This window comes from Microtus pennsylvanicus, chromosome 13 (assembly GCF_037038515.1).
Source record: "Microtus pennsylvanicus isolate mMicPen1 chromosome 13, mMicPen1.hap1, whole genome shotgun sequence".
In the NCBI taxonomy this organism is placed as follows: Eukaryota; Metazoa; Chordata; class Mammalia; order Rodentia; family Cricetidae; genus Microtus; species Microtus pennsylvanicus.
Window position 1 is genome coordinate 43,995,468 of NC_134591.1, and position 13,545 is coordinate 44,009,012.

At 45.8% G+C, this 13,545-nt stretch overlaps 1 protein-coding gene across 1 annotated transcript in view; it reads right to left on the minus strand.

Annotated features, from left to right (window-relative positions):
* The window catches only part of Scp2 (sterol carrier protein 2), an 83,301-nt gene that overhangs the window by 1,023 nt on the left and 68,733 nt on the right, over positions 1-13,545 (minus strand). The window contains exons 14-15 of the mRNA XM_075944906.1: positions 9,651-9,780; positions 2,590-2,669 (exon numbers count right to left, since the gene is read on the minus strand). Coding sequence (XP_075801021.1) covers positions 2,590-2,669; positions 9,651-9,780 — 210 coding nt within the window. The remainder of the gene's footprint in view (positions 1-2,589; positions 2,670-9,650; positions 9,781-13,545) is intronic.

Here is a 13,545-nt window from a genome sequence, read left to right on the forward strand (position 1 = left end):
TGTTTCTAGACTGTTCAGGCCTTAATTTTCTTTTCTTTTCTTTCTTTCTTTTTTTTTTTTTGGTGCCGTGACTCGAACAGGCCTTAATTTTCTGCAAAACACAAACCTTAGCTTTCTGGAACAGATTTAGAACAAGATCCCTTGAAAAGAAGAATTCCCAACAGCCATGCTTTATATAAATGGAAGGGAGCAGAATTCCCAAATTCCCTTATCCTCAAAGTTGGGGCTCTCTACTTCAAATGCAAGGCAGAACAGATCAATATTAGATGAATTTTCTTTAAAACATCACATATGGGCTTAAAATATGAAATGAGATTTGCAGGAGGTTGCTGGGAGAGAAAGCACACTGAGAACCCATTTAGAAGGTCCGGGGATTCAGTGGACGGTTGAAACTCCACCACTGACTGCTCTGCTCAGCTCTCCCCAGAGGGCTGGTCTCTGCAGAGGACAGGCCCCGCCCCCTGTTCACAAGTGTTCCAGTTTCTCCAGCTCAGTGAGAAGCCTCAGCCACTCTGAAGGGCAGAGCCACAAACTGTTCCATTTAACAGGACTGCGGATTAGATCATATGACATTTTGCTAAATTTACTGTGTAACAAAACCCTAGGGAGACTCAGAAGTAGCAAAATGAGGGATATACATGATTCCTGCTACGACTTTAGAGTTTTAACTCAGTCTCTGGAATAAGGAAGAGCTGGCCGGGAAAGGTTTCTGGGAGTCTCAGAAGCAAGCAGCCTTGCTGGGTTCTTCCATGCCCTGGTAGGGATCACTAACACTCCCATTCCCCGAGCAGGAACAAACTAAATATTTCCTTTCTATACGGCACAATGCCATCTGCCTGATGACTTAAAGGTCAGGTGTCTCGGAACACAATATATTTAACGTATGTTATTTAAAAATACAAACCAGCTATAGAACAGAAACGCACCACCTTGGCCTTTTAAAGCTACAGGAGAAAACAATGGAGAAATCATGAGACTCCAAGCCAGGTTAATCTGGCCCACAGGTATTCTTTGTCTGTGCTTTTCTGCTGGCGAGATCACCGCTTTGTTTCAACTACAGCCAAACATTGAAAGTAGAATTTCCACTGCATTTAAAGATTCCCAGTCAAATCCTCTACTAAGCATCAGGAAAGGCCATTAGCACATCAACAGAAAAGTCTGCTGCTCTAATCTTCAGTTCCTCTGGGTGCTACAGGTGCTGAAGGAAAAGCGGCTGACACCAGGCCCTCCTACCCCTGTAAATAAACTACAGAACAGGGGAAGCAGATGTGTCAAGGGTGAACCTCTGCCAGGGCTGTGGGGTGTGCACAGAATGGGCTCAGCAGCTGGGAAGAAGATGACAGCCAGCTCCTGTGCTGGTGGCCTGTCCCATCCAGGTTTCTGGAGGACTGTGGGCGGTGGCATCAGAGCCAGGGCGCGTGTGGCAGGGAAGCAGCACAGATGCACACTGCTCGGTCATGGCATTACTGAGTTGCTAAGAAAACCCACTTAAAAAGGAATAGGAATGGGAGCCAGATTTAGTTTTGTCCAATCATGAGTTACCGGGAATACCAGAAACAAGATCAAAACCAGCTAAGACAACAACAACAAAATGAAGTTAGAATGAAGGGAAGGTCTCGGGTTTCTTTTCTGCTAATGGAAGGCTTGGTATAGCTAGTCCTCTCGACCCTGTTAATAAAGAAGGAAGGGTTCCTTAACAACTCTGGGTCCAGAAGAACCACATGAGGCATGTGTACGTTTTAGATAAATACACTCTATAATCTAACAACTGTTGATAGCAACCAGGCATTGTACTGCTGGAGAGAGACAAGAACATGTGCTTCGTCTTCTGTGGCTCGGGATCTAACGGACGAGACAGACCTAGGACAAGGGCTAAGCTCAGCCAGAAGAGGGACAGTCCTGGAGGAGCTGATCTGAAAAGGCAAGATTATCAGGGAAAGGGTGTAGGAAAAGAGAACTTGGTCACCAAGAGGGGCACAGGAAGCCCCTCCACCACCTCTTCTTCTCTCAAGGTGCTCCTTTTAACCACACCCTGCTAACTCTATATGTTAAGCCTTTCCTGAGGCTGTTTCTTGGGTTCACCACAAGCCAGGTATGGCACCTTAGATCTTACCATGGATTTTACCAGCTGTGCTTGGTGTGAGTGTGTGTATATACACCATGCATGCAGTGTGTGTGTGTGTGTGTGTGTGTGTGTGTGTGTGTGCGCGCGCGCGCGCGCGCGCGCGCGCGCATGTGTGTGTATACCAAGGGCAGAGGTCAACAGACTGTTGCTCTCCACCTTCCTTTCTGAGACAGGCCCTCTCACTGTGAGTTCCAGGGATTTGTGCATCTCTGCCTCCCCAGCACTGAGATTACAGACATGTACTGCCATGTCCAGCTTCTTTACGTGGGTGCTGGCGATCCAAACTCAGGATCTCATGTTTGTGCAGCGTGCACGTTAGAGATTAAACTATCTCCCTGGCCTCCGCACTGAACTCTTACAAATCTGTTTCTTATCAAACTGAGTGCAGGGACTACTTCAGTTCATCTGGTACTTCTAATACACAGGACGGTGATGTTCCACAAATGCCTGCCCATCGTACTTACCGACTGAGGATTCATTTTACCAGTCATCATAGCCAGCAAGTCTGAGTCGGCCATGGTGATTGTGCAGTCAGCCTTCTTATCTAAAGGAGAGAAGAAAGAACATTCAGGAACACGACACTTGGAGATCACCCCTTGCATGAGAATCACAGTTGAGCGGCAAGAGGACATGGGCCCTCGGGAACATTTCTGTTGCAGTCTGGTAAGATGGGGTAACCTCGATGCTCAACAACAGGAATGAGTTAGGAAAGCATGCTGTGTTCTTGTACTGGAACACAATGCAGCCCTGGTCCAGAAGGTGAAGGTGTTGTATTTGTTACAATGACAATAGGGAGGCAGTTACAAAGTAAGCCTCAACAATGATACCATTCTTGCTTAAAAATGGTATTCAATGATATAAATAAAAGGAAAACAACTGTCCTGTCAGACACTGATACACCACTGTTACTGTGGTTGGCAGACTCAGGTGGCCCTCCTTATGATCCCTGCCGACCGTGGGCCAGTGTGAGCGGGACCTGTGCCTTGCTGCAGCCTACCTAGGGAGTGTGGCGACAGTGCTGGAAGGGAACCAGGGATTTAACGCTAGATAAGCACCACCTCTCTAGCAGGCTCATACTCGCGCCCCTCTTGGCTCTGAGCAGCTGGTACATGTGAGCTCCCCTCAGAGAGGGCCATACTTTCCAAGGAGCTGGGGCGACTGAAGTTACTAAAGCTGCTGTTCTTGCAGCCACAGGAAATACAGTCTGCCAACAACCTGGGTTAGCCTGGATGCCGAAAGCAATCAAGCCTTCAGATGGGCCTAATTCTGGCCAATAATTTGAAGCAGTTTTATGCAACTCTGTGCAGAGAATCGAGCTAGGATGTCATCAGCTCCTTAACCACTGGAAACATGGAGGTGATAAAGAAAAGTGGCTCCCCCCCCCGACTATGTAGCCCAGGCTGGCTACGAACTGAGATTACTAGTACACACCACCAAGCCTAGCTAATGTATATACCCTCTTAAGACATTAAAGTCATAATTTGCTTTACAGTAAGGAAAATTAACATAATCACATAAATATTGGGTTAACCAACATTTTTTGTAAAAGATCAGACACCAAATATTGTAGGCTTTGGAGGTCACCAGGAATCTGTCATAATTATGTTTGCTATTCTATATAGTGCAAAAGTAATTATAGATAATATGCAAATGAGTATCTAGGCCCAGTAAAGAGTGTTCTTTCATTTTCTTTGTGTTTTTGCATCTATTTATTCATTTTAGGGTACTGTGTGTTCATGTGCATGTGTGTACACTTATGCCCATGTATGACATAGTATGCATACATCAGAAGACAACTTGATAGAGTGAACTTTCTCCTTCTACTGTGAGTTCTGAACTCAAGTTGTCAGGCTTGGAGGCAAGTCTCTACCCACTGGCCTCTCACCAGCTTCCCCAACAAACCATTTTAGAGCAGTGTCAGATGGAGGGAACAGTACCTGTAACTCACAAATCTACAGACAATTTTAGAACAGTGTCAGATGGAGGGAACGGTACCTGCAACTCACAAATCTACAGACAATTTTAGAGCAGTGTCAGATGGAGGGAACAGTACCTGTAACTCACAAATCTACAGACAATTTTAGAGCAGTGTCAGATGGAGGGAACAGTACCTGTAACTCACAAATCTACAGACAATTTTAGAACAGTGTCAGATGGAGGGAACGGTACCTGCAACTCACAAATCTACAGACAATTTTAGAATAGTGTCAGATGGAGGGAACGGTACCTGCAACTCACAAATCTACAGACAATTTGCATCTAGAACACTGAAAGAATCCCTACCACTCAGCTGCCAGAAGTTAGGTGAGGGGCTGGGGAATGGCGCAGGTGCTGCGCAAGTGGAAGGACCTGAGTTCAGATCCCCAGCACCCACATAAAAGCTGGATGTAGCTGGGCAGCAGGGCACGTCTTTAATCCCAGCATTTGAGAGGCAGAGGCAGGCGGATCTCTGAGTTTGAGGCCAGCCTGGGCTACAGAGAAAGTTCAAGCACAGTCAGAGCTATACAGAGGAACCCTCAGCACTCTGGTGGAGGACAGGGGACTACCTGAAGGTCATCGGGGCTTGTGGGGCTCAAACCTTACTCCAGGTTTGGTTCAGTGGGAGACTCTGTCTCACAGAAGCAAAGCAAAGTGACAGACCAGGACACCAATGTCCTACTCTGGACCCCACATGTGTGCACTTGCACAAACTCATACAAACATGCAAGGTGGTCCTGAAACTCACTAGGCAGATTAGGCTGGCCTTGAATTTACAGAGGTCTGCCTGTCTCTGTCTCCTAAATGCTGGGATTGAAGGTGTGTGCCAGCATGGCCCTGCCTTTTTGTTTTGTTTTATGGTAGATTTTTATTGAATATAAATTACAGCCTGATAGACATGACTTTATCATGTTCCAAGTACCATAAAAAGACGTGAGGCAACTGAACATAAACCAGGGCACTCAGTAAAACCCTGACTTTGAACTCCCACGCAGAGAAAAGTCCGAAGTCGTGATAAAATGCCCAGAGCAGCTTTCCTTAGAAAGGCCTAAATCAGAAACAAGACAAGCTCAGCCGACAGCGACTAAACGCTGGGGTTCGGGCATGGGAAAGATGAACCGTCGCTGCCTGCAGCCACTTTACTGGATCCTGTCCTGCTGAGCAAGGAGCCCAGCACTACACAGAAGCAAATGTGGGATGACTCCATCAACAGGTTCGCTAGTAAGTAAAACTCAATCTGTGGGACAGAATTTGGAACAAGGCTTCCCTTTGGGGTGGATGTGTTAGGAGGCTCTGGGGAGGCTCTGGAAGCTGAAATGCAGCAGCGTTACGAAGCATCCCCATCCAGGAGGTGTGTCGGTCTGCAAACATTCATCAAGACAGTACCTCAGATCCATGCCCTTTGCCACAGCCTAGGCTTCAGTAAAAGTTACCCAAGTAAAACAGAGGCAGAAAACAGGCAGTGGGCTAGATTTGGTCCATGGTTTGCCACTTCCTAGACCAGATGGTAGAATTGGGGGTCGGAAACACCTACCCTCATTGTATTTCTCTTTCTTTTTCTAACCTTTTATACTAAGTGCACATTACTTACATAGTGCCTTAAAAGTATTGATTTTGGTATTATCAATGTGTGGTGATAGAGAAAGACTGGACAGCAAAGATTTAACACCTCATTCTTAAGTTAGCCATGATGACCGTGGGCAATGAGATGTTGCCAGCAGAAAAGGACAAACTCGAAGAAATCGAATTTCTTAGCAGTCAGTGTTTTAGACAGTGTAACAGGGTTTCAACAGTTGGCTCCTCATCTTACAAGCAATTAGCGCAAATAAACGTTGACCTTTTCCCCAAACCAAATCACCTTCTACCCTCTAATTTTTACTTATTACATTTATCTGAAACTACACTATGTAACTTATGTGTGTTTTCTATCCGTATTTGTTCAAGAGTGACATCTCAAGGGGCAGGCCCTACCTCAGTTTAGCTTACTGTTATGCCCCCAAGTCCCAGGAGGGGATGTCACAAACAAAGAGCAGACAATAAACTGCAAAGATAATCTGGACCCCAAGAAAAGAGAGAGGGGCCAGGAGTGGCAAGGTCTGCCTGTCACTCCAGCACTCAGCAGGCTGAGTCAGGAAGACTTGCCCAGACTGGACGGATGCTCTCATCACTGCTCTGTAGCCAGGGAGACACCATGAGAACCAAGGCAAGCCTGGGATGCATGGTGATGCCTTGTCTCTGAAAGACAGGAGAGCCTGAGAGACGACTCAGAGGTTAAGAGTGTGTGCTGCTCTTACAGGGGACCCACTTTCGGCTCCCAGCACCCAGATCCGGGTGAGCTGGAGATTTACGGCCCTGGACTCCTCAGGCACCTGCTGACATATGCACATCCCCACACAGAGATACAGACATAAACACATAATTAAGAAGGAAAAACTTAAAAAAGAAAAAGATGATTTACCAGGCATGGTGGCACACACCTTTAATCTTAGCACTTAAAAGGCAGACACAGGCAGATCTCTGTGAGTTTGAGGCCAGCCTGGGTTTTGGTTGTTTTTTTTTTTTTAAACATAGAGAAATCCTGTCTTAGGGGAAAAGAGAGACAGGAAAAGAGAGAGAAAGAGAGACAGAGACAGAGAGACAGAGAGAGAAAGGTGCCTGGCATGGTGATATACACCTTTAAACCCAGCCAAGGACACATAGTGAAATTCCCCCCCTCCACCAAAAAGCCATTGCTATATTCTCCAAAGCACCTTCTATTTTTAAGAGCTGCATTTAGAGGACACCCTTAAAAGCTTTTCTTGCTATACCACTTCATCAGGGCATGGAATGCAAACAGTTTCTCTGCCCACTCATTGAGGGGGGAACTATGTATAATTCAGGAACCTTTGTGGCAAAGCCACTCTGCCATACCTGGCAGGCTTCCTATTCATTGGTCCTATTCAACAGTGCACAACACATTTCTCTTGTTCCAAATGCTTCACACCAATCCAGGATCTCTGCCCACCACCCCCTCCCTCTGTTAATCTATAACAAGTTGTTTGGACATGAATGTATGTGGGTTCTTGAGAATAATTTGTTTTTCACTGTAATAGGTAAAATGTTTAATCAAGTAAGGATATGGGAAACATGATGTTCATTGTACATTTTTGCTTGAATTCATTGGAATCATTCACTTGAAAATTAGAATGCAACCACACTGTAATTTTATAGTGCTTGAAAGATTTTGCTGAGGTACACAGGCTGTAAGGGAAGTTAAGAGCACACAGAAGGAATACATTTGGATGGAGGTAGGAAAAGAAATAAAGAGATGATAGAGAGACCCTAAAGTATGTGTGTATCCCTTTCGCGGGCCCCAGGGCATTAAGTTTTATTTCCTCAGACAGAAAAGTCTACTTGAATGATTACTTTGCCGACTCTGGGGAGGGAGAGCAGCAGCGAATGAGAGTGGTGAGCACTCTCGAGAAAATAAGTGTAGACAGGAAAGCACTCGCTGAGAAGGGAACTTTCGGGCAAAGATGAGGCCATGAAGCTCTCTGGGGAAGACGATCACAGGCGGACAGGACAGACAGAAAGAAACCCAATCAGAACACCCCATGCTCAAGTTATAACAGGAGGCTGGTTACTAAAGCCAGTGAGGGAGAACACAGCAAGATAAGCCGGCCAAATTGTCTGGTGTCGTCACAGAAACTCTGATTCTGTGTGGAGTTGAAGGCTGGCTCTGAGCAGAGAAGGATACAAATCCGACTCGGCTGCTGCGTGAAGAACTGTGAGGGGCAAGGACAGGAACAGAGACACAAAGCTCAGATCCAGCGGGATGTGGTAGAAAACAGGATTATGGAGTATAAGAAGAGGGGCCAAGGATGACCTCACAGCTTTTGGACTAAGAACTAAGAAAACACAGCTTATTGAGAAGAGGGCAGACCACAGGAGTACATGCTGTAAGGGGAGTAGGGGTCCAGAGTTCTATCACACACACAATACCTTTAAGGTACCTGTTAAGTGCTGACGTGGTTTAATGTGCCCTCTAAACACACTAAAATCTAGTGTCTAATATAACAGTACTAAGTGGTAAAGCCTTTTAAAGGGGCTGAGGGTCATGAAGTCTCTGCCCTCGGCAACAGATAGAGTCGATTACCTCAGGAGTAGACTCCTAGACAAGGACGGAGTTCAGCTTCCACCCTTCTCCTGTTTAGCCCACTTCCTGTGACCTTCCACTGCAGCAGACCACAGTAAGAAAGCCTCCCAGATGCAGCTGCTCCATGTGGAGCTCCAGCCTCCAAAAAGGGAGCCAACTAAACTTACTGTTTACAATTTACCCAGTCTGTGGTATTTTGTTATAGCAGCAGACAATGCCCTCAGACAGGTGTCCAGGCTACGCAGACACCTCTGGATTCAGTGTGGGTCCATGCTCAACACATAAACCTGGGAGTCGTCAGCACTTGTTTTCAGAACACGAGGCTACATGAGATCCCCAGGGAGTGAATGAACCAGAATAAGCCTTGCAACACTCTGATGCCTAGAACTTAGGAGATGGAGAAATTATCAAGAGAGGTCAAAATGAACAGCCAGTAAAAAAAACAAAAAACCCTGAACATGTGACATGAAGGCTGGAATTAACAACTGTATCCAGCATGGTGGCAATCACTGGGGACCTTAGCAAGAACAAATCTGGGAGAGATCAGGACAAAAGCTAGATGGAATGGGTTCAAGAAAGAACTGGATGAGAGGAAGGAGAGCTAGTGAACATGGCCGGCTCTCTTGAGACCATCCACCACGCAACGGACAATGTGATCTCAAGCTAATCAAGAGAGAAGGCTCTCCAGTCCCACATACCCTCCGAAGCAGGCAATGTTTATGGCCATTTACAGGTAAGAAAACTGAAGCTTGGCACGCTGGCTAATTTAAGTCAACCTGACAAAAGAGGGAAGTTGATAAAGAAAATGGCTCTAAGAGATGAGGCTGCATGCAAGCCTGTGGGGAATTTTCTTAATCAGTGATTGATGGAGGCGGGCACAGCCCACTGTGGGTGGGGCCATCCCTGGGCTGGTGGTCCTGAGTTCTATAAGAAAGCAGGCTGAGCAACTATGGGGAAAAAGCCAGTAAGTGGGCCTCCTCCATGGCCTCCGGATCAGCTCCAGCCTCTTGGTTCCTGCCCTGCTTGAGTTCCTGCTCTCACTGCTTTATATGAACTGTTAGTGAAATAGACCCTTCCCTCCCCAAGTTGCTTTTGGTCCCTGCATTTCATCACAGCAATAGAAGCCCTACTTAGACACTCAGAGAGGTTAAATAACTAGACCAAAGTCAAAATTGAAGTGATCAAGCCAGATGTGTCTACGTCCAGTCAAAGACTAGGATCTCTTATGTGGAGTTCCCCCAACTCTGCAGAGGGTCTGAACCTACATCTCTTCCCAAGGATAGAGCAATCTTTTCAAGATTTGTAACCTCTACCGCAGGCCTTTGTGGGGACACCAAAGCAGACTCTAATTTCCCCTGCTGAAAGCCCCTGTGAACTTGTCACTGCTCTAAGTGAAGTCACTATGGCACTGACCTGAGTTGGGATGCACCGACCCTTTGCCGTTCTTCACGTCCACCACCCAGGTGGCTTCTTTGCCGCCTGGGCCATCCTTCACTTTGAAGGCGAAAATACCACCGATTTTCTTCACGAACTGCTCCCCTTCCTGGAACAGAAGTAACAAAGGGAGTTACCTTACGTCTCTTCCTCTGGCTTTAAATCAATATTTTAACAGGTACATGTGAGCAGCCAGGGCGGCAGAATCCCCAGACTCCCGTAGGCTCTTTACTCAGGAAAGTAGGGCAATAATTCTCCCATCTGTCAACTCTGAGAAAAGAAGGGGTCAAAGGCATGGCAGCATCCTCTGGTGAGAGTGCATTGGTTTGCCTCAGCGGTTTGAGATTCCTTCTAGCCTGTCTAAATGTACACACGCCAGCCTTTGATCCAAAGTCAGTTCCTTAACTCCTAATTTTGGTTCCCCACAATCAAAACTTAAAGTGATTCTGAAACCAAAATTTTCTTTGAAAGCTCAATTTCTGTCTTAGTATAAGGAATTATATAAATAATATTTTATTTGCCTCTTAATTTGGGATCTTGGGAATGCAATCGCCTAACACAGAAAGCGTCACAGCGATCTCTGGCGGGCAGGTTTCTCTTCTCAGTCCTCTGCGTTTCTCACTTCATCCCCACTCCTCAACGTTTGTGGCCCCCAACGCTGCTGTAGGCACCAGGATGAAGGCAGCGAGGGATCAAAGCACAGGCTGGCAGTCTTCTACCCTGACTAAACCATCCAATAAAGGGAGCACAGAGACACAGGTGCTGCTGGCAGCACAGACAATGAGAGGAGACAGCGGCATGTGCATCCAGCTCTAAAGAAAAGCAGGGGCTGGGGAGGTGGCTCAGTGTTGCTGATGACCAGAGTCTAATCCCCAGAGCCCAAGATGAAGGTAGGAGGAGGAACAGGCTCCACAGGTGTCCTCTGACTTCCACAGGTGTGTCGTGGCACACACACCCCTCTCCCAGATCATGCACACAGACACTAACGGTAAATAAAATTTCTAATAAAAAATAAAAAAGAAAACCAGAGTGTGGAGAGGTGGACAGTGGCTAAAAGGTGGCTGTTCTTCCAGATGAGCCAGGTTCAATTCCTAGCAACCACATAGCGGCTCACAATTATCTGTAACTCCAGCTCCAGGGACGCCAACACTCTCTTCTGGCCTCCATGGGCTCCAGGCATGCACACAGTACAAAGACATGCATATAGGCAAAAACACCCATCCAAATAAAATAAACCAATGCAAAAATAAATTCACTTTAAAAAAGGAAGCCCAAAGCAGCAGAATTAATTTTTTTGAAATCTTTTTCTTTAGAGAAGAAATACATTCATTATAGAAAAATTAACAAATATTGATAAGGAAAAAGAAGAAAATTCAAGTCATTTCTAATTTTACCATATAAAGAAAAAAACCACAGCTGGTATGAAGTCTATCTTTTTTTCCCCACACATAGTTTTAGAAACAGATGTGATGGCTGGCGTGGTAGTGTAATCCTTTAATTCTGTCCCTCAAAAGGTAGAGGCAGATGGATCTCTGTGAGTTCTAGGCCAGCCTGGTCTATATATGCAGGTTCCAAAACAGTCAGGGCTATACAGAGTCACTCTGAATCCAGTGGGGGTGGAGGTGGAAAGTGGGCGCGTGATGGCCTGTGTGACGTAATCCTGCTGAGACAGGAGGTTCAAGGCCAGCCTGGGGTGGGGAGGAGCACGTGAGTTCTAGGACAACCTAGGCTACTTAATGAGAACCTAATCAAAAAGAGGTGGGGAGCATGTACTATTCTAACCACAATAACCTCTGCCTCCTGAATTCTGGGATTAAAGGAATGTGTCACCATGTCCTGGCCCCCCTTCTTTTTTTTTTGGTTTTTCGAGACAGGGTTTCTCTGTAGCTTTGGAGCCTGTCCTGGAACTTGTTCTGTAGACCAGGCTGGCCTTGAACTCACAAAGATCCACCTGCCTCTGCCTCCCAAGTGCTGGGATTAAAGACGAGTACCACCACCACCCACCTCCCTTTTATTTTTCTATAAAAAATATTTTTTTTTATATTTTTGTGTGTGTGTGTTTCGTTTTCCAACACATGGTTTTACTGGGTTACTTAGGCTGATCTTAGATTTGAAGCAATCTTCCCGCCTCAGCCTCCTAAGCAGTGCTAGGATTATAAACAAGGGTGACCATACCCAGCAACATTTCTGGATGCATTTATTCCTAGGCATTTTATAATGCTCTTATTAATAATACACTTTTCATTATATTTTATGGCTAAAATATTACAGATACATAGACAATATGCTAATTTTTTATGCTTATTCTGGGACTAGTTAGTTTTAGAGTTCTCCTGTAGATTCTCCTTCTTCATTTCAGAATTAAAACATCCCTGCAGTAGTTGGTATATCAAGGGTTCTTCCTCCCTGTTCATTCCCTTAACAGAGATTAAAGTGGCCACTGTGTTCAGACCTTGTAATTAGCACCTGAAATACTCAAAGGCTTATTTCCCTGGAGGGATTTACAGCAGCTGGTACCACATGCTAACCTCTGTTTCTATGTGTGCAGAACCACGGGAACTACAGCCCACATTTGTGTTCTCTCTCTCTCTCTCTCTCTCTCTCTCTCTCTCTCTCTCTCTCTCTCTCTCTCTCGCATGTGTGTAACAGCAACTGAGGTATGATTTAGATCCTACAAGACTCACTCTGTTAGGGCCCACAGTTTGGTAACTTTTCTTTAGTACACTCTAAGAGGCACACAACAGTTAATCTTCATTACCACCTGACAGAAATTAGAATCGTCTCACAGTCTGTGAGTGCATTTCCAGAGGTTTAACTGAGGAGAGAAGCCTCACCCTGGATGTGCGTGGCATCGTCCTATGTGCTGGGATCCCAGACCAAATAAAAAGAGATTCTGCTCGAATCTGCTCTTGGCTGCAGATGTGATGTGACTCACGCTCCTGCCATCAGGCCTTCTCATCATGTTCAGACTGTGCCCTTCTTAAACCATGAGCCAAAACAAATCCTTCTCTCCTTCAACTGCGGTGTCAAGAATGCGGCCACAGAAATGGGGAGAGTGACGAACATACAATGTGCCACCCACATCACTCTTGCAGAACACACTCATTTTCTCACGGAAACTGACACCCATTTGCAGTCCGCCACCATTTTCTGAGACTAGCTTCTGAAAACCACAAGCCTACTTTGTTTCTATAAACCGGCTCATTCTGAACATTTCCTATAAATAGAACCATACGGTGTGTTCTTTTGTGAGTGGTCTGTCTCACTTAGCATATTCTCAAGGTTCATGATGGATCAGCCAGGATCACTCTGCTCTCCTTTCTACAGTCAGATAATATTCTACAGAATGTGGCTTATCTTGTTTGTTTATGTTTGTGTTGTGCTGTGTGCATGTGTGTCTGTGGTATATGCTGTTTACACACGGGGGGAAGGGGTGTTCACTCATGCAGGCACACGTGGATGCTAGAGGCTGATGTGACTCTCACCTACTTTTCTACTTTGCTTCTTTTTAATTTTTCTATTTTTTTTTTGGTCTCTCTATGTAGCCCTGAATGTTCTGGATCTCACTCTATAGACCAGGCTGGCCTCGAACTCACAGAGATCCACCTGCCTCTGCCTCCGAAGTGCTGGGGTTAAAGGTGTGCTCCACTACACCCAGCTTCCACCTTCTTGAGACAAGGTCTCTCACTGGGCCTAGAGTTCAAGATTTCAGCTAGACTGGCTGGCCAGCAAATTCCCAGGACCCATGTGCACTCTCCCCACGTTTTGATGTGGACAAAAGCTCTACTTTCTCTTAGCTAGGTAGCTAGAAGGAGATTGCTGGGTCATTGGGTGCTGCTTGAATCTTCAAAGAACTAACCATTTTTTCTAAAGT